At 38.2% G+C, this 22,020-nt stretch overlaps 1 protein-coding gene across 1 annotated transcript; it reads right to left on the minus strand.

Moving 5' to 3' along the window:
* Window positions 1-12,405: 12,405 nt before the first annotated feature.
* LOC110204419 (cytochrome P450 2C31-like) lies at window positions 12,406-21,591 on the minus strand. Its single transcript, XM_020980662.1, has 5 exons — window positions 21,409-21,591; window positions 17,987-18,128; window positions 16,598-16,785; window positions 13,096-13,237; window positions 12,406-12,608 (listed from the first exon to the last, which is right to left on the minus strand). Exons 1-5 carry the CDS (start codon window positions 21,589-21,591, stop codon window positions 12,406-12,408), a joined length of 858 nt encoding a protein of 285 aa, XP_020836321.1.
* Between the last annotated feature and the right edge of the window lie 429 nt (window positions 21,592-22,020).

The following is a 22,020-nucleotide window of genomic DNA, read 5'->3' on the forward strand; positions in this document are numbered from 1 at the left end:
GGCTTCCTTTCAGACTCAGCTGAAAACTCACCTTCTGCCAGAAGCCTTTCTCCTTCGCCCACCATATCTTCTCCTTTAAGGCTACCTTCCATTTACTCTGTACTATCACATGTATACTGATTTAGGTCGATGTGGTCTCCTTCATTAAAACAAAAACTTGTTGAAGGCAGGACCTGGTTTTGCTTTTCTCTCCCTCTCTCTCTCTCTCTCTTTTTTTTTTTTTTGGTGTCCTTGTGTTTAACACAATTCTTGGCACAAAGTAGGCATTTAATAAATTGATTGCTATTAAGCACTAATGGTATTGGAGGCATCGTGTTGGCCCTAATGAGAAAGAATGAAAACCACAGCTGTCCCTGCTTCTCAAGGAGCTTACGTTCAGTAACTCCAAATTACCTCCACAGGAAACTCATGTTCTTAGCTGGGAAATCAAAGCTTCTCATACATGGCTCCAGCCTCCCTTCTAAGCCTCATCTCATACTTATTCCCTCCAGTCATTTATACTATGTCCAAACTGGATAGATCTCCAAGGCCCAATGCTCCACTTTGACTTGCAGAGTTCCCTGTCTCTGGCACATTCTCTCTCCTGCATTGTGTCCTATTAAAGTCATGCTCATTCTTTACAGCCCAATTCAAAAATTACTTCCTCCAAATGCTCTTGTATAACTGTAATAGCTCTATAGCAGCTCTGTAATAGTAGAACTGGAATAGCTCAGTAGTAACCACTTTTCATCTCTTGGGCTTCATACAACCTTCATTCATATTGAATACCTCTTTCATTGTGTACTATTTTTGTATGTTATAATTCAGTCTAACAAATATTTTTTTAATAACTGAGGGACAATTTATTTTTCATGGTTAATTTATACCAGCATAATATAAATGATCAAGACACCTAAATTAACCTAAGTAATTAAGTATATACCAATAAAAAATCAAAAAAAAATTATTTCTTCTTATGTTGTGGAAGAAAACAGAGAGCAAAAAAAAAAGGCAAGAAAAAACCTTTCACTTTAATTTTGGTTGCACTGGTTTTGCTTGTGCAAAACCTTTTCAATTTAATATTATCAAAATTATGCATTTCATATCTTATAAAGCTCTCTGCCTCTTGCTTGGTAAGAAGTTATTCCCTTATCCATAGATATGAAAGGTAAACTTTTCCATGCTCCCTAAATTTCTTTATGGCATCACCCTTTATGTCTAAATCATGTACTCATTTTGACCTTATCTAGGTACATGGTATGAGATGTTTGTCTATACCATGTTTCTGCCAAACAATTTTTTAATTTTTGCAGCAATTTCTTTTTTTGTCAAATTGTGAGTCCTTTTCCCGAAACTGGGATCTTTGCACTTTTCATGCACTAGATTACTAATGTCATTTACTACTGTGTTTTGTGTACCTAATCTATTCCACTGATCTATCAATCTCTTTCTTAGCCCATACCAGGTTGTTTCAATGATTACCACTTATGATGCAGTTTGAGATCTGGTATGGCTATCCTGCCTTCCTTTGCATTTTTATTTATTAATTCTCTTGATATTCTTGACCTAGTCCTTTAAGATGTATTTTCCTGTTATTTTTTGTAGCTCTGTAAATTTTTAATAGTTTCATTGGTATTGAACTGAAGAGGTAAATTAATTTAGGTAGAATTGGCATTTTATTATGTTGACTCAATTTACTCATGAGTAGTTAATATTTTCTAATTGTTCAGATTTGAATTTACGTGGACAGTGTTTGGTAATTGTGTTCTATTTTCTCTCTCATCTTCACTCTACATTGGAAAAGAAAAAGAAAAACAAAACCCTTACAACTAATATGTATTTTCAAGGGGAAAAAATCCTACATTGTCTATGTCCAAAAATATATGTCTCCCTGTGTCTTCAGTCTATCACCTTTCTGTGAAGAAATGAGTGACATATTTCAACGTGGGTCTTCAAGAAACAACGTTGGTCATTGCGTTGATGAAAGTAATTAAAACTTTCAAAGGGCTATAAAACTGCCCATACTCTTTGATCCAAAAATACCACCAACAAGTCTATACAAAAATACTCACAGCAGCTCTTTTTAAGGTGTCAAAGAATTGGAAATTGAAGGGACACCCACCATTTTGTGAATGGCTGAACAAGTTGTGGTAAATAAGTTTAATGAAATACTACTCTGCTATAAGAAATGATGAGCAGGCAGATTTCAGGAAAACTTGGAAAGACTTGCCAAACTGATGCTAAGTGAAGTGAGCAGAACCAGAATACTGTACACAGTAACAGCAACATTGTGTGATGATCAACTTTGATAGACTTGGCTCTTCTAAGAAATATAATGACAAATTGTGTAAAAAGACAATTCAAAAGGCACATGATGGAAAAGGCTATCCACATTCAGAGAAAGAACTGTGGAGTCTGAATGCAGATTGAAACTTACTATATTCATCTTTTCTGTTTTCTCTTTCTTGTGGTTTTTCTTTTTTGTTCTCAGTCTTCTTTCACAACATGACTAATGTGGAAATGTGTTTAGTATGACTGTACATGTATACCTTATATTAGACTGCTTGCTGCCTTGGGGAGGCCAGAGGCGATGAAGGGAGGAAGAAAAGTTTTGGAACTCAATATCTCATAAAAGTGAATGCTAAAAACCACCTTTCCATGCAAATGAAAAAAAAATACTATTAAGTGCAAAAAAAAAGACAGAAGAAAGAAAAAAAAAACACATAAGAAGATGTGAACTTCATCATAGGGATTGGAATGCTAAAATAGGAAAATTAAAGGTCATTGGAATAACAGGCAAGTTTAGTGTCGGAGTAAAAATGACACGGGACAAGAACTAAGGGAGTTTTGTCAAGATAACTCATTGGTCAGAGCAAACACTTTTTCAAAATACAAAAGGTGACTACACAGGGACATCACCAGATGGTCGATATTAATATCAGACTGATTATATACTTTGCCACCAAAGGTGGAGAAGCTCTACATAGCTGGTTGAAACAAGACCTGGAGCAGATTGTGGCTCAGATCATGAACTTTTAACACACCGTTAGACTTAAATTGAAGAAAGTGGGGAAAGCCATAAGGCTGTAGGGGTATGGCCTAAATAACATCCTTTATGAATATGAAGGAGAGGTTATGAATAGATGTAATAGATTAGATGTGGTAGACAGAGTACCTGAAGAAGTACAGGGTTCTGTAATATTGTACAGGAGGCAGCAACAAAAATCATCCCCCCCAAAAAAAGAAGAGCAAGTAAGCAAAATGGCCATCTGCTGAAGTGTTACAAAGAGCTGAAGAAAGAAGGAAACTGAAAGGTAAAGGAGAAAAGAAAATATATACCCAACAGAAGACAGAATGCCAGTGAATAACAGAGAGAGATAAGATTTTCTTATGTGAGCAATGCCAAGAAATAGAAGAAAACAATAGAATGGGAAAGACAAGAGATATATCCAAGAAAATTAGAGAGATCAAGAGAATGTTTCAGGAACAAATGGGAACAATAAAAGACAAAGATGGTAGGGAGGCAGAAGAGATTAATAAGAGGTGGCGAGAATACACAGAATAACTATACTTGGAGTCGTTGGTCCTCTCTCTGGAGGTGAATAGCATTCTTTTCATCAGGAATCTTTTGGAATTGCCTTGGATCATTGTATTGATCAGAGTAGTCAATTTCACAGTTGATCATGGTTACAACATTGCTCTTATTGTATACAATGATCTCGTGGTTCTTCTCACTTCATTTTTCATCAGTTGTATATGGTTCTTGGCATGTTTTTTCTGAAACTTTTCCCCTCAGGATTTCTTAAAAGCTAATAGTATTCCATCAGAAACAAATGCCACAGCTTTTTTAGCCAGATCCCAGTTGATGAGCTTCTCCTCAATTCCCACTTCTCTGCCACCACAAGAAGAGCTTCTGTGAATATTTTTGTATGTCTAGGTACTTTTCTTTGTTCTTTGATCTCTGTGGAATACAGAGCTGATACTGGTATTGCTGGGTCAAAGGGTATGTAGAGTTTTATATCCCTTTAGGCATAGTTGCAAAGTGTTGTCAAGAATGGTTGTACTAGTTCATTATTGCACCAGCAGTTCCCCTTGCAGAAAACCAAATGAAATGTTATTTATAACAAGTGCTTAGTACACTTTCTGGTATACAGTAGGCACTATAGAAATGTTTATTTCCTTCCCTTCCCTTTTACTTCTTCTTCCAAGTCCCAAGAATGTAGTTCATCTGGGCAAAGTTTCATGAATTCATAGAGAATAATTAGTTCCTCTCCAATTGATAAATATTCAAAGGAGACGAGGCTGATGACTTTGCACAACTCTGCCTCACTTAAATCCAATTAACACATAAGTCAAGACATCACTCTTATGATGTCATTGGTACTCTTCAAACACAAAGGATATACAACAACAATTTGTAGCACACACATTCATGGAATGAATTAAGACACTCATCCCCTCTTGCTCTTATTAATGTAATTAGCTAGTGAGTCAGGCAGCTAAAACTAGCTAATGCAGGAAGTCATCTTAAGAGAAGGAGGAGATCAAATGTAACTGTCAAAACAACACCAAGTTCCCTTGGAAAAAAAGAGGGAGATTGCCCAGGACTGTTACCAAGAGCCTTGGGAATGCCAATGAACCCTGCTTCCAGGCCCCTTGACAACTGCTTCTACTCAGCACACAGAGAACACTTCAAGAAGAATTGTAGGTCCTCACAAAAATAGTTAAGTAGAGTCTCAAGTAGTTAGCATTCACTTGCAACACTGCGTCCCCCCTCTTCCAACCAAGGAAATTATATCACCTTTGAAAATTTGTCTAAAGGTGCTATTCTACCAATTTATCTTGCTGTATTGCAGAAAAACAGATTCTAAGAGCTTTAGAAAGAAAATAAGATTCTTGCCAAGAGTATGATAAAGCCAGCTCAATCCATCTCAGGAGAGCTGCTTGTTAAATTCTGAGTGTGAACGTTTTCACCTTGGACATCTGACAAATACCACAAATCACAGCTTGATCTATTGTTTTATTTCTGTATTTAAAAAGGTGATGTAGAAAATAATAATAATGCAGACTAAACGTAAATGTGTAAAATATGCATTTTAATTTGGGAGGAGCTGGTTTTTAAACATTTACCATCACACATCTACATGCTGCCCTGTGGAGAATTTTAGGAGCACTCACCCAAAAGCTGTCCAGCCTGAAAGCTCTGACTGGATTGCCATGTGCATTGCCAAAGGAGTCCTCCCACTGATATAATCACAGACCCATTGAAGTATATAGCAATGGCAGAGAAGGCCATCTTGGCTCTGCTATTTGCTACCATTCTGACCTTGGTCAACTCCCTTCCCATACTTAGACCTCAGTTTTCTCCACCTAAATACTGAGAGTGTTAGACCAGAAGACCTAGTTCAGTCATCTCTTGTGATCCTGTGATACCCTAGTTCCCCCTGCCCTGCCCCTACTTTAGAGATTAGGAAATTCAGCAGGGACAGCCTAAGATTTACACAAGGTCATACACCCAGTGAATGGCAGCCAAAACTGGGATCCTGCCTGAACTATGGTTTCACCCAAACACAGGTGAACTTTTTTCTTTGTTTATAGAAGTTATGGACCCTGGTGACCATCCATGACTCTTTTGAACTTGACATGAAACTTCTGAGCAGGTTAAATTTCTTTGAAACTTATCTGTGTATCTAATCCAGCACTGCAATTATTTAATTCCTGCCAAAGGTTCCACACAGACAGAAGAAATATGGTGCAAGAACAAGAGTGACCTATATTCAGAAGGGGGCTCACTTTTTATTATTTCATTTTTCCTAGTTGCATATAAAGATGGGAGCACACTTTGAATCAACCTTCTGATCATTATTCAGGGGAGACCTCATACAGGGAGACACAAGCTCATGAACAGTTTTGAGTACTATCATGGAGTGGAACCAGGAAGATTCCATTTGGGTGGCGAGGTCTTCCAAGTGCTCTCATTTGGGGATAAAATGGCACTGGGTCCATCAAACCCTCAAACCCTGCAGAGCATTCTGGACAAAATGCAATTCTGCTTCATTCCCATTTTTTCTATTCTGAGGTTCAATTTAGAGGCAATAATAAGAAAAGCTATGACATTATTAGACCTTTACATGGCTTTTAACATTTTATACACAAGCATAATTGTAGTGCTTTACAATGGGTAATGCAGTTTGTGTGCATCATCTCCTTTGACCACCACAAAGTGTCACGTGAGCTCCATAGTGCAAACCAGGAGGTCGTTTGGGATACTATGAAAGGGTCTGGACTTGGAGACAGAGGATCAAATCCAAGCTCTGCTGATGTCACCTTGGTCAAGCCACCTGTCTTAACTAGGGCTTCAGCTTCTTATATGTCAAATGAAGCCATTGGACTCAATATGCCAAGTTTCCATCCAACTCTAACTATGATCCTATGGCTCTCTTTAGCACTGTAAGATTTATCAAGCATTTGATAGATAATTATTTCCTTCAAGTCTCACATTATTTCTGAAGTAAATATTATAAGCATTACAAACCTCATTATACAAATGCAGACACCTGGACCTAGGACTGAACTATGCAAACCAGGAAGTAGCATGGCAGGATTTGAAACTACATGTTCCAACTCTACCTTAAGTTCCTGTATTGAGAGGTTTTCTATGCTGATACAGATTGGTACTTTTTGTACAACATATTGTCCTAGAGAGTTTCTTGAGGGCTCTAAGAGGATAATTGAATTTTCCAAGATCATACAATAAGTATGATTCTTCCTGATTCCAGGGCCAACACTTTATCCAATATGTCACACAAGATTAAAATGTGGGATTGGAAATATAAAAGAGAAGAAAAGAGCTAGCAACTTTGGGTAGCCTGGCAGTAAGTCCTCCAATCACAGAGATTTTATCAGCTCCTTATCATTGCATATCTTATGGCAATTCTCTGACAACAAATAACAGGACATTGCTTTTATTCATGTGGGGGCTAAAAGAACTAACCATTTTCAGATGGCTTGATATACAATGTGTCCTAAAAGTCCTGGATTACATCAAGATAGCTCCCCAGTTTCTAGAACTATATTTGAGTAAATTGAAAAGAATTGAATTGAGGTAAATGTCAGCACTATGAAAGCCAAGACCAATGTGAGTTAGAACACTATTGTTAGTTTTTGTGACTAAAAGAATTATTTTAAATTTAAACAGCAAAAAAAAAAAATGTGCATACTGTCAGACAAACACAAACGAGGATATTACATGGATGAGTAAATTGCCATTTTGTAACCTCAGTTTAAAATATCTATAATACATTCTATGTGCTGTTTTGAAAACTATTCTGCTGTTTGTTCTTTCTTCTTAGTTTCCTTCTATACACTTATATCTACTTAATTTTTTAATTTAACATTTCAGTTTTTCAAATTACTTATGAAAATAATTTTAACATTAATTTTTTAAAATTCTGAATTCTAAATTCTATCCCTACTTCCTTCCTCTTTCCCCTCATTGGGAAAGCAAGTAATGCAATACAGGTTATACATATGCAGTCATGAAAAACACATTTCATATTACTCACATTGTGAAAGAAAAGAGATAAAAAACAAACAAGAAAAATAAACAAAGGTTTTTAAGAGGTATGCTTTGATCTGACTTCATATTGCATCAGTTCTTTCCCTGGAGGTGGAAAGTATTTTTCGTCATAAATCCTTTGGAACTGTCTTCGATCGTTGTATGGTTGAGACTAGCTGTCACTTAGTTGATTATTATACAATATTGCTGTTACTGTGTACAATGTTCCCCTGATTTAGCTCCTTTCACTTTGAATCAGTTTATGTGAGTCTTTCCAGCTTTTTCTGACAGTATCCTGCTAGTTATTTCTTATAACATGAGTGTCCACAACTGCACCGATGGTGCATTAATATCTCAGTTTTCCCACATCTTGAACATTTGTCTTTTTCCTTTTCTGTCATATTAGCCAATCTGATAAGTGTGAAGTGGTACTTCAGAGTTGTTTTAATTTGCATTTCTCTCATCAATAGTGATTTGAAGCATTTTATAGGACTATTAATACCTTTTATTACTTCATCTGAAAACAGCCTATTCTTATTCTTTGACCATTTATCAACTGAGGAATGATCTATACTATAAATTTAACTCAGTTCTCCATGGAATTGACATATAAGGCCTCTATCAGAGAAATTTTTGCTGTAATTTTATCATAGTATTGATTACGGTATATTTCCCTCCATCCTATTTTCCCCATTTATCTTTCTCTCTCCTTTCACTATGTCCGTCTTCAAAAGTCTTTTGCTTCTGTCTGCTGCCTTCCCAATCTACACTCCCTGCTATTAGCCTCTCCTTCTCTTATCCCTTTTTCCTTCCACTTTCCTGTGTGGTAAGATAGATTTCTATAATGAATTTAGTGTGTATGTTATTCCTTCTTTGAGCTAATTCCAGGAAGAGTAAGCTTCAAGCACTCCCCTTTCTATCCCTATTTCCCTCCACTTGAAAGTTATAACCTCATTGAGTCCCTTATGATTTACCTTTCCTTTAACCTTTTTTTTTTCCTTCTCTTGAGTCTTGTGTTTGAAAAGCAAATGTTCTATTCGACTGTGCGCTTTTCCTCAGGAATGTTTGAAAGGCCTCTAATTCCCTAAATGTCCATTTTTCACCTGAAGAATTAGACTTAGTTTTGGTAGGTAGTTGATTCTTGGTTGAAATCTAGCCTCTTTGCCCTTCTGAATAAAATAGTCCAAATCTAATCCTTTAAAGTGTAAGTTGATAAATCTTGTGTTATCCTGTCTGTTTTCCCCGATATTTGAACTGTGCTAACTGCTTTACAGTTATATCATTTGCTTCTCACAAAAACAACCCTGGGAACTGGTGCTATTATCGTCCCCCATTTTACTGATAAGGAAAGTGAGTCAATCATAAGTTAAGTAAATTGCCCAGGGTAACACAACTAGTAAGTGTCAGAAGTTAGATTTGAACTAAAGTCTTCCTAAGTCCCATTATGGCATGCATCCACTGTGCCACCTCGCGCCCCAAAAGGGGGAAGAGAAAGAGATACACAGGCACAGAGCCAGAGAAGACATAAGAGAAAAAGAAAGACAGAGAAAGAGACAAAAAGAGCCAGAGAGAGAAAAGATGGAGGTAGAGAGATAGATAGGATAGGTCAGCAGATGTCCAGTTTTTGAGTCTCCAATCACTATTATTTCATATCTCCTCTCCCTAACTCCTTGCTTGTTTCCTCTTTCCATCTAGGTAAACAATGATGATATTGTTTCTATTCCCCTCTGTTGATCTCATTCCAGTGGCTCCCTTTTGCTTTTCCTCTTTCTGGAATTTCTTCACATGCTACTACTTACCCCCTTCCCCTTATCTGTGCTTTGTCCTTTCCTTTGAATACTGTATACTCATTGTTCATGGATCTCATCCTTCCATGTCTGCTGATACAAAAAGTAAAATTTCCTCATCCTGGAGAATCAAAAATTCCCCTTGCCTGTCAAATACTTTGTGAACAAGTTTTTAGAGATCTGAGGCCATGCATTGTTGTGGGATCTTTCCATAGACTTGACCTCCTGTCAATTCAAGGTGTATTTTGCTACTATTGTTCCCACACTGTAGCTACCACTATACTTAAAATGTATTAAAAAAACCTGCATAGGTAGTTTTATTTTCCCCCCTTTTCCTTTTCAACTTAAAGCCCTTTTTAAAAAGATTTCAAAGACTCCAGTCATATACACCCTTACAGCCCATATGAGGTGAATGTTATCCCTAACCAGGAGGTTGTCATTCTTCAAGTTTAAACCATAGTCCAGAAATCCAAATCTTTCCTCATTTGTACAAAACCTTCTATTTTGCCCACTTCAGTTATGTGAGATAAAGCATTCCCAATCAGTCTCTCACTTTTTTCCCTAGAGTATTCCTCTTTCCTTCTTTTTTCTTTCTTCTTTGGTGGTCATAAATACATAACAAAAACACTTTCATGCCCTCCATTTATTTAATAGCCTCTATGACCTTTCAGTGCATTAGGAGTTTGAGGAGACTTATAGCATCTTTCCCTTAGCTTCTAAAGTATGGTTCATCCTTCCTTTCTGAAGAACCAATGACATCTTGGGGTGATATCTTGACTTGTTCATGAATTGTATTTAAATGAAGGTGTCACTCTCTCCTTCAGCAAAAGTTTGGGGCAAGATAAAAGTCAGGAAGACTGGTGATGGCCCAGGACATATTAAATGGCCTTGGCAGCTTTGATGTCTGACTAAGATCCAGCTGCCTTCATGGCCATTGCAACAAATTGTTTTCATCCACTCATTCCACAAGGGGAAGTCTTCATATGCATTGGGTTGACACCCCCTAAGTCACAAATGAATATCAGGCCTGTCAATTACCCTCAACTTGATTTAGCTGGTCAGCCAAGATGGTTTTAGCAGAATTTGGCCATAGCGCATGCTGCAGCTTCTTGGGGTCTACAGGTGAGCGGTGTAAATACTGTATCCCTGTATAGTCCCTTCAGACTACTCACTGTTATTTCTCTGTGTACCTAGGTATGTAGGTATATAGATCACTGGGCTTGGAATCAGGAAGACTCCTTCTGAGTTCAAATCTGGCCTCAGACACTTACTAGCTGTGTGTCCCTGGGCAAGTCACTTAACCCTGTTTGACTCAGTTCCTCATCTGTTAAATAATCTGGAGAAGGAAATGACGGACTGCTCCAGGATCTTGGCCAAAAAAGCCCAAAAGAGGTCACTGAGAGGTGAGAAAGTGGCCTATAGGTAGATAGTTTTTTCTAGGAGTTTGGCCATGGAAAGGAAAAAGAGAGATGAAGGCAATATAATTGAGACTGAACAGAGCATGTAGAGGGATTCCCAGGTGGCTTTGCTGCTGGCCATGTGTGACTCAGCACTTTTGTGCCTCTAAGATGAAGAGCCAGTCATGCAGGACTCACATGTCCTGAGCACCCCAAAAGTTGAAGCAAACCTGTTGTTAACTCAGTAGAAATTCAAAAAAGCATACTTTGTCCTTTCAAAGTTATAAGAGTTCTGCGTAAAATATAGACAGTAAGATTCAGCCAGGGAATCTCTGAGAATGAGATTTCTTTTTTGTTTAGTTTTGTTTTAAGGATTAGGGAGAAGCGCATTTTACTGTAAGCAGTAGGATAGGAATCAAAGGATTTAAGAAAATTGAAAATTAGGGAAAGACAGGGGAGGTTAGAGGGTGCAACATCTCAGGAGAGAGATGGGGGGGAGATCAAAGGCCAAAGTAGTGGGGTTAGTGGATACACAAAAAATCCTAACTACTTTTTTTTCTCTCCACCTCCTCTGCCATATTAGAACAAAAGTAAGGAAGTATGTGTGTGATGATGGAGAGGTGATTGAGAATAAAGAATTTTAGAAAAGAATAAATTAGCAATACCTAATCTCAGTTTTTTCAGTGATGTATTAAGTTCAGTGTTACGTTGAGAGCAAAGCAGTGAGATGACAGGAGAGGCCCCAGTAAAGAAGAGAAATCTTAGAATAGATGCTGAAAGGAGAGGGTAGTCAGTTGGGGCAGAGATCTGTGTTCACTTGCAAGGTTATAGTAACAGACAAGGGAAGTGGTGAGAATAATTTCTTGCTAGAATTCAGTAAAGTAATGCGTGTCCCCATAGGACAAAGGGATGTGTGATTTAAAAGTGGAGAGCAAGTTGAGTTGGAACTGGCTCACTATTGGGTCAAGGTGCTGAAAGGAGGAAAGTGAAATGAGAAATGTAGTGAGGACCTAAAGCATTGATGAATGGACTCACCCCACTGATCAAAGTATCATAGATGGAGACTCATTAGGGAATTCTGAGCCTATGTAGTTCAACCAATTCATTGTAGAGATGAAGAATCTGATGTGAGATCAAATGAAGTGACTTGCCCAAGACCACACCAGTTGTTATCATTAGGGGCAGGATTGATCTCAGGTCCTCTGCTCCCAAAGCCAGGAATCCTTCCCTGTTACCACATTGTCTTCGAAGTCATGAATCCTCAGTGTATGGAACTAAAAAGACATATTTGCATATCTGGAGTTATTAGCAACATAGCCCTGTTCATTCTACCCCAAATTCACAAACAAGAGCTATATAATCCAAAATAGGATCATCTGTGAGGAAACATGAAAAGAAAAGTACAAAAACATATGGTTTGGAGGCCAGATGTTTTACAGAACTTCCTCCACACCCTAAATCTAGAATTGAGGATTTGCCTGGAAGTATTGGTGCAAGGGTTGCACATGAATATCTATAATGCAGCCCCATCACATAATGACATTGAAGATACTCAACAAGGCTGTCATGTTTCTGAAATTTAAAACTGATTTTAATCAAGAGGTAGGAATTTTTCTTTCCCTCACAGTGATTCCAGAAAAACACATGAGAGTATTCAGTACAGAAGATGAATCAGCTTGCTAATTCACCAAATCAACTTTGTGTTCTTCTTAGTGAGGAAGAAAGCATAGTAATGTGGTGGAACTTTGGTGAATAAAACACGATTGGGCTTTAGGCTAATTTCATTTGGATCTCCAACTGGTTTGAGAGTGAAGTTCTGTAGAATGGTGATAAGGAATAAAAACAACTCCATCCTTGCCAGGCCCTCTCCAACACAAGACTGTTTTCCTGCAAAGAAACAGAATTGTGCTTCGTAATCTTCATGGATTATCACATTCAGCCAGAGTGAAACAGACTTGATGATCCAGCACAATAATGGGAAAAGGAGTAAAACAGAAATATGTAGATGGTCAGAAATGGTGAGAACTGTTATTATTAGTTATAATTCAACCATTGACGGCTGTAAGGAGAAGGAAGGAATTCCTTCTTCACAACATTCTTCTCACAGTAACCCCTTGTGTAGTGGATCTTGCAATGGAGACAGAATTCCACTAAAATAAGAGGACAGGTGAGGCAGCCAAGAGGCTCAGCTCATCTATTCAGGGCTCTGAGAAAAAGTCAGGTCATGGGAATACTAGAAAAGACAGTGTGTGACATGTGAGAGTGGGCTAAGTGTCTTCAGAAGAACTGCCAAGGAGGCTCATCCAGAGAAGAGTGGGAGGGAGAACAGGATTCTCCTTTAGAGTGAGAGGTAGAGATGAGAAGGGTTTTTTACCAACAGAAAAAGGCATGAAGTGGTCACTTTTCTTGAATTTCCCATTCTTATCCAGGAAGTGCTGTGGGTCAAACTGGACAGCCTTGGAAAACTCTTTGTTGTCATGCCAGACTGGGGTGAGCTCTGGGAATATTGTTGTGTCCTAAAGGGAAGAAATTCCAGAGGAGAGTCAGATATCATTATGAATATCCTTTGTATTCTAGTCCTAAAAATCTTCAGTGACTAACTATGTTCTCTACTACAAAATGCATACTTCTTTGCCTGTGCTATCAACTGAGATGTCAAGCCATTAAGAATCTGCTTAGTTTTCTATCTTCCTTATAATCTTAGTTGCATTGGCTTTGTTTGTGCAAAAACTTTACAATTTAATGTAATCAAAATTATCCATTTTGCTTTCCATAATTTTCTCTATCTCCTGTTTAGTCATGAATTCTTCTGTTCTCCATAAATCTGATAGGTAAACTATTCCTTGTTCTCCCAGTTTACTTATGGTATCAGCCTTTATGTCTAACTCATGAACCCATTTTGACTTTACTTTGGTATATGGTGTGAGATTTGGGTCTATGCCTAGTTTCTGCCATACTCTTTTCCAGTTTTCCCAGCAGTTTTTTTTCAAAGAGTGGATTCTTATCCCAGAAGCTGGGGTCTTTGGGTTTATCAAATAATAGATTACTATAGTCATTGACTACTGTGTCTTGCATATTTAACCTATTCCACTGATCCTCCTCCCTATTTCTTAGCCAGTACCAAGCAGTTTTGATGATTGCTGCTTTATAATACAATTTAAGATCTGGAATTGCTAGGCCACCTTCCCCTGCATTTCTTTTCATTAGTTCCTTTGATATTCTGGACCTTTTGTTTTTCCAAATGAATCTTCTTATTATTTTTTCTAACTCTATAAAATAATTTTTTTTTACTTTGATTGGTATGGCACTGAATAAGTAAATTAGCTTAGGTAGGATTGTCATTTTTATTATATTAGCTCAGCCTACCCATGAGCAACTGATGTTTTTCCAATTATTTAGATCTGATTTTATTTGTGTGAAAAAGATTTTGTAATTCTGTTCATAGAGTTCCTGGGTTTGTTTCGGGAGATAGACTCCTAAATATTTTATAATGTCTGCAGTAAGTTTAAATGGATTTCTCTTTCTATCTCTTGCTGTTTGGCTTTGTTGGTAGTATATAGAAATGCTGATGATTTATGTGTTTATTTTATAGCCTGCAACTTTGCTAAAGTTGTTTATTATTTCAAGTATTTTACTTGATTCTCTAGATTCTCTAAGCATATCATCATGTCATCTGCAAAGAGTGATAGCTTTTTTCTTCTTTGCCTATTCTAATGCCTTCAATTTCTTTTTCTTCTCTTATTGCTAAAGCTAAGGTTTCCAGTAAAATATTGAATAACCGTGGTGATAATGGACATCCTTGTTTCACCCCCGATCTTATTGGAAATGCTTTTATCCTGTCTGCATTACATATAATGCTTGCTGAAGGTTTTAGATATATGCTATTTATTATTTTAAGGAAGACTCCATTTATACCTATGCTTTCTAGTGTTTTTAATAGGAATGGGTGTTGTATTTTATCAAAAGCTTTTTCTGCATCTATTGAGATGATCATGTGGTTTCTGTTGGTTGTGTTGTTGATATACTCAATTATGCTGATAATTTTCTTAATATTGAACTAACCCTGCATTCCTGGTATAAATTCTACCTGGACATAGTGTATTGTTCTTGTGATAAGTTGCTGCAGTCTATTTGCTAGTATTTGAATGTAATGGAATACTATTGTGCTATAAGAAATGATGAACAGGCTGACTTCAGAAAAAGCTGGAAAGACTTATCTGGTCTGATGCTGAGTGAAGTGAGCAGAACCAAGAGGACTTGGTACACAATAACAGCCACATTATGCAATGACTAAACTGAACCCTTCTCAGCATTACGAGGATCTAAGACATCTCCAGAGGCCTTGGGATGGAACATGCTGTCCACATCCAAAGGAAGAACTATGAAAGTCGAATCGCTATCACTTATTTTTACCTTCTGTTGAGATTTGTTTAATCTTTCTGATGGCTCCTCCTATTGGTTTTAATTTTTACTTACAACTTCACTAATGCAAAAATATGTTTAATGGGTATGTAAAGGTAAAGCCTATATCATATTGTGTACCTTCTTGGGGACGGTGGGGGGGAGGAAGGGGGAGAAAAATTTTCAACTCAAAAGCACATGGAAGTGATTGTTGATAAATCAAAATAAATTAATTAAAAAAAAAAGAATCCGCTTAGGCCCCAGTCTAGCTTTCCAGATTGCTGTCCCCATTATTGTCCCCATCAAGCCTTCCTTGGGGCTCCAGCTGAACTAGTCCAGCTGCTGATGCCCATCCACAAGGCCCCCTCTGTGGTCTTCATGCCTTTATAGTGACCATGTCCCACACCTGGAAGCCACTCCTTGCTCACTTCAGCCTTTTAGATTCCCCAGCTTTCTTCAAGGATTGGCTTGGGTAACCCTCTTACAGGAAACCTTGGCTGAGGTGCTAAGCTCTTTGTGCTCTCCCTACCCTCAGTTCTTTGGACTATACATCATGTGTGCACCTGCTGCCTGTGGGACTCTGAGCAGAACATACGAATAGCCCGTGCCCCAGGCAATGCTTAAAGACTCTAGGGGCAGACCAGGCTACCTCCTGAGGGAGTTTCTTCAGCAAGAAGCCACTTTGCCAATCAAATCACAGCTTGGGTCTGAAGGAAAGAAATAACACTTTAGGCTGACTTTTCTGATTCCAAACTCAGCTCCCTCCTGCACAAGCCAAAGTCTTCAACGGTCAAAAACCCTTCTATTCTCACCTTGTTTCAATAGCATTTGGCCTAGCAATTTTCACAGGTTGGTTCTTACTGAAGCTTTGATGATTTGAACTGAGCAATGCCTCAGTGGGGTACATTAAATGTGAAGTTAGGTGTGATGCTCCCTTCACTTTTCTTTGAGGGAGACTAGTTTTGCTCAGCCATTGCTAGGAAACTTCAATCTAATTCAATTTAATTCATTCAATGTTTATTTAGCAACCCCGGAAAGCAGTATTTTAGAGTCTAAAAACCTAGGTTATCGTCTCAGCTCCAACACTTAAATGATTTAGGCAAGCCATTAGACCTGAGCCTCAATGTCACAATCTACACAATGGAACACAAAACGGTATTTATAAAATCCGCTTCACTGCCTAGTAAGAGAAAATGACAAAAACTTTCTCTTGAGCAATCTCACCCTGTTATGTTCCCTGCATTTTCTTTCCAGAGCATTACTGGTGAATGAGAAGCAGGAAGAACAGAGATAAGGGCACACTTTTCTCTTATTCTTCATTTAGCACCACATGCAAGTAGGCTGTATGTAATAAAGCACTGCCTCAAGGAGAACTTTAAGTGAGATCATGACAATGGGACTCCAGTTTCTCATGTCCATGATGAAATCATTGGACTAAATAATGTTTAACATCCCATTCTCCCAAGACTACTAACTTTGGGGAGGATATATTCTTGGAAATGGATGTCCCAGTTCACTGCATGGGGTATGTTGAAAGGTATGAGGTCTATGAATCTTTGCACTTCATGAACCACAGCATCCATATAGGGCATATCTTGTCTGTCCTTTATGGAATGAAGTCGATTATGTCCAATCACATGTTCAATTTCCTCATGAATTTTTGCTGCAGAGACAAAAAGTACAAATCACCACTCAATGTTCCACTCTCCTGGGAATGCACAACTGAGCCTGTGTGGAATATCTGCCTGATGTTAGGACCTAAGATGATTCTCACATAGGCTCAGTATCCTCCTCCTACTCAGTCAAGGATACAAAGGCTTCTGTAACAGCAATAGGATAAACTTCCATGATTTACTGGATAGCAGTCAGAAAGAATTGTGTTTACATTTCTCTTTAGACACTATCTGTGTAAATTCAGGCAAGTCATTAAATCTATGCAAGCCTCATGTTGCTTATCTGAAAAATGAGGATCATAAATTATCTGTCTTCTAAGGTTCCATACCCCTCTAACTCTATTATCATATGATTTATAAAATGGAGATTAAAAACTGCACCTCCCTTAGCAGACATCAAATGAAATTACATGTTAAGTTATTTGTAACCCTCACATTCTTTATGATTATTATGCCAGCTTTTGTTGTCAAAGAAAGTCGATGCCTTCATTTGAATTTGATAGTGCTGGTGATGGCATTATCATCTTGATTTAAACCATTCACCAGCTCTGTATCTCAGCTCTGGTCTCAATACCCTGAGCTGCTGAGGCATAGAATCTCAGCATTACAGGTGACATGTTTTCACCTAGGGCCATCAATAGTTTGAACAGGAATCCTGATTCTAATGGACTGAACAAAGGGTCAACCAGCCTTTGCTTGAGAATCACTAGCAAGCAAGAACTCACTATTTCCTACACAGTTGGATGGACTTCTGGAGAATTTTAATAGTTGGTAAGTCTTTCCTTACATGAAGTCTCTATTTGTCAATTTGTAAGTTCTACCTATGGTTCCTACTTCTACCTTCTTAGATCCAGCAGTACTATGCCTGGCAGAAGGTAAGCCATTAGAGGAAAGGGGTGTTTCATTTGAGTCTTTATATGCTAAGCATAGAACTGAGGGTGCACAGTGGGAGCATTATATGTGTTCTTTAAAGTGAATTGAATTCCCCATAATAGACCTCCACATGCTTAAATAATTAACAGATCTTGTTCAGGGGTTCTGTTGTCTTCAATATGCTACTGTCTGACCTGTTGCTGATCTGTGAGGAAGTCATGCAAATCCAATAGGGGGAAAGGAGAGACAGCTCCTGAGCAAGCTGCAGGGATGGGAAAGCAAGCCTGGTCTGAAAGCATGGCAATTCTTGTACTTTACCTTGGACCTCAGGATGTTTCAGAATGAGCAGCAGGCCATATCTTATGGTGCTGTTGGTTGTCTCTGTTCCTGCACTAAATAAATCTACTCCTGTCATTTTTAGATTTTCCAAGTCAAATTCAGACTGGGGATTATCTTTCTCCTAAAGAGAAATACAAAATAGATTAAGTAATGAGAGACAGCAGGGAAAGCCATTAGTAACCATGTGAAGTTCTTAAAGTTTGTCCTAGGAGCCCTCCCCCACCTTCATTTCCCTACTCTAAGACAGAATAACCTTCCTAATGCTCTTGGGTTTCCCTTACCCATCCATAGGCGTACTTTTCCCAGGCAAACTTCTTCTCATCCAGAAACATGACATAGTGAATAGAGCACTAGGCTTTGAATCAGGAAGATCTGAATTAAACTTTATTCTCAGCTAAGGGGTCTGTGTCCATGGGAAAGTCACTTAATTTTTCTGGGCCTCACTTTCCTCATATGTAACAGGAGAGAGCTGGATCCTTTCAGCTCTCTATTTATTATCTACGATATATGTGTCATGGTGAGAACCTGATAAAGTAAGTCACTTAAAAAGTTTATAACCTGCTAAGAGACCTGCTAAGAGACAGATACTTTTACTACAAAGCAGGACAGCATTTTAGTTTAAAAGAAACAAAAAGAAGAAGGGATTTCAGATTTTCAGAACAGGGAACTGAGAGAAAAGTCTTCGGGCAGGAGAATACAGAATTTCAAATTTTGTAGGGAGAAGGAAATTCAACCAGCCAATCTGTAACTGATCAGAAGTTTCCTTTTCAACATCTCCTTTAAATGGTCAGCCAGCCCCAGGTTGAAGATTTCCTTACATGGGGAATTTATTACTTAATGAAGAAATGTATTACATCTTGGACATTATTCCCTTGTGTGGAGATTAAATGTGTCTCTGTAACTTCAAATGACTTGTGAGTTCTGTCTTCTGGGAAATGAGGAAGCACAGGAATTCTAACCCTTTTCTGGGACAGCCCTTAAAATTAGGTGGCTGCTAAGACTCCTTCCAACCCATAGATTCTATGAAATTCTATGAAATACGCAAGCTCCTAGGATTTATAGCTAGGACACATCTTGGAGATCAACTGGCCAAGCACATTCATTTTAAAGAAAAAGAACTTGAGGCCTACAGAGGTGAAACAATAATATTAAAATCAAAGCAGATTGAGTTATAGTACTAAATAAGTAATCCTGCAAATACAAGCTTCATCCTGAATAAAATAAGATGGACTTACAGCCATCAGTCTTGTAAAAATGAACAATTTTGAAAGATTTATGAACTCATGTCAATTCAACTAGCAAACATGAGCACAGAGACTAATGATGAAGAATGGTACCTGCCTTCTGAGAGAGAATTCATGGACTAGTATGTAGAAAGGGACACATTTTGGACAATGGCCAATATAGAAATGTATTTTCTTCATTATGCTTGTTTGTTAAGAAGGTTATTATTTGTCTTTTTTCATTGGGTGGTAGAAAATAAATATTTGATAAAAGAAGACAGACTTCAAGAGAAAAGGGTGGGTTTCAGGCATTTCCTAAAAAACAGAAACTCAACATGAGTCAATTATTTGACCTGCAAAACTTCAAACAGGACAGGCATAAAGTAAATAAATTAATGAGAAAAGATAAAGCAATGGAATCAATACTCTCATGCTTTTATGTCAGCTTACACTATTTTTAAAAAATCTCCCATTGGCCAGGGCCCTGGAAAAAAAACTAAAAATTGCAGAGGCAATAGAAACAGAGTGGCAATATATCGAGGGAGGGTGTTAAAAAGTTCTTAAGGATAACTTCATTTCAACCTGAAAGAAAGTCTCTAGTGAACAGTTCAATGATGTACGCCTGGTTCTGTAGTGTTTAACATTTTTGTCAGTATATGAAATCAGTCAATCAACAAGGAAGTATCAAATGTATTTTCTGTGCCAAGCAGAATGCCAGGTAATGGCGATAAAAGCAAAGGATAAAACTAAGACAGCCCCTACCCTCTGGGAGTTTCGATTCTACTGAAGGAATACAATACATATAAATATAAGTACACATGGGATCCATGGAAAATACATACACAGAGATTTGGAGGTGGGATATTAACAACAGGAAGAATAAGAGAAGCTGCTTGAAAGAGGCAGCAGCTGAGTGTGAACGGATATTAGGGCTGCTAAGAGTTGAGGAAAGAGAGTGAGAGCATTCCAGGGAGGGGGGCCAGACTGTATAAAGGTAAAGAGGCAAAAGATGGAATATTGTGTACAAAGAAGAGCAAGCAGGGCAGCTTGGCTGGGCACAGAGGGAGGCTGTGAGAGGGAAGAATGTGTAAGCAGCCTAGAAAGAGAGGCTGCAGCCAAATTGTGAAGGGCTTTAAATGCCAAATACATGAGTTAGTGTTTTCTCTTAGGAGCCCTGAAGCTTCCTATCATGGGAATAACCCAGAGAGTCTTGCACTTTATGCATGTTAACTTGGCAGATTTGTGAAGAATGGATTGAGGGTCTGGATGCTTGGAGAGCTGGTAGGAGAGAATTGTCACTGTCTGGGTAAGAGATGCTGGTGATCTGAACTAAGGTGGTTATGATGTGAATACAGAGAGGAAAGAGTTCATGACACTGCCATGATGGTGTTGGGGGGAGAGAACACATTTACTCTCTCCTCCCCACCTCCAGCCCTGAATTCTCATGACTTACTTGGACAATCAAGAAAGATCTTGATTTTGAGTGATTTTATGAGAGAAAATTATAGCTAGATTTTGAGATTATAGCTAGTATTTATACAATGTTTTAAAGTTCACCACGTCCTTTAGCAACATTATCTTAATGACCATTCTGGGAGATAAATGCTATTATCCCCATTTTACAAATGAGGAATATGACTTCCCCAGGATTACACAGCTAAGAAGTGTCTGAATTTGGTTTCAAACTCAAGTCTTTTTGACTCCAAGCCCTGCTCTGCATCCCATTTCTCCTGTTTAGAGCTTACTTTGTATACATTTGCTTACATATACTCTCCCTCATAAGATTGTGAACTCTTTGAGGGCAGGGGTTCTTTTTTGCCTCTTTTCTGTCTTTGGCACTTAGCAGAGTGCCTGGCATATAGTAGTTGCTTGGTAAATGTTTATTAGTCGATTCCTATTATCACTCTCCAATACAATATCCCCTTCCAAACAGGAAAGTCCAGATCACCAGCTCATCACCCAGAAAAGCAGAACTCTTCCAATCTCATTTTCCATACAGACTTCAGATCAGGGATATGGGCAGACCAAAGACCAGTTACTAGAAAGCCAATGGTGTCCTTGGGGGATGTGGGCACTTTGGGGTTCTCTCTGATGCCCCTTCCTGTGCTTGTGGCCTGTAAGAATCCTTGGAATATCAGTCTTACTCAACAAGTAAGGTGCTTCCCCCATGCATCTTACCTGCTGCATTTTGGAGAGGTAGTAGTCAATGTAGTCCTGAGGGTTGTTGGGGTCCAGTACCTTCTGATGCTCCTTCACTCTTTCCAAAATGAAATCTTTAAGTTCCTCATTAATTTTTAAAATTCTTTTGTGTTCTCCAGGGAGGTATGCTCTGAATGCTGGTAAAAAGTTGTAGAGCGACATACACCTACCCCGCACCCAAACAAACACGTGTGAGTTTATTGTCATGAAGAAACTATTTAAAATCTCTAATTATAAATTGTTGTATCTTATTCAAAGCATTGCATTTCTTTTTCAAATTTAATTAAATTTTTCATTGACAGAAGTATTTTCTCTCTCATCTCCACTGAACATTGGTACAAACAAAAAAGAAAAGCAAAACCGTAGAAACAAATACACGTAATCAAGCAAAACCCACCTTGGCAATAGCCAAAAATGTATGTCCCACTCTACATCTTGAGTCCATTCCCTTCTCTCTCATAAGGTGGGCAGCATGGTTCATTGTGCTTCCTCTGAAATCATCGTGGCTCCTTGCACTGTTAGCTTACATTTGCATGGTATTTGTCCTTCCAGTGTTTTTGTTATTGAACAAATTGATTATTCTGTCTTTGC

This window comes from Phascolarctos cinereus, unplaced genomic scaffold (genome assembly GCF_003287225.1).
Source record: "Phascolarctos cinereus isolate Bilbo 61053 unplaced genomic scaffold, phaCin_HiC Scaffold_373;HRSCAF=982, whole genome shotgun sequence".
NCBI classification, from domain to species: Eukaryota; Metazoa; Chordata; class Mammalia; order Diprotodontia; family Phascolarctidae; genus Phascolarctos; species Phascolarctos cinereus.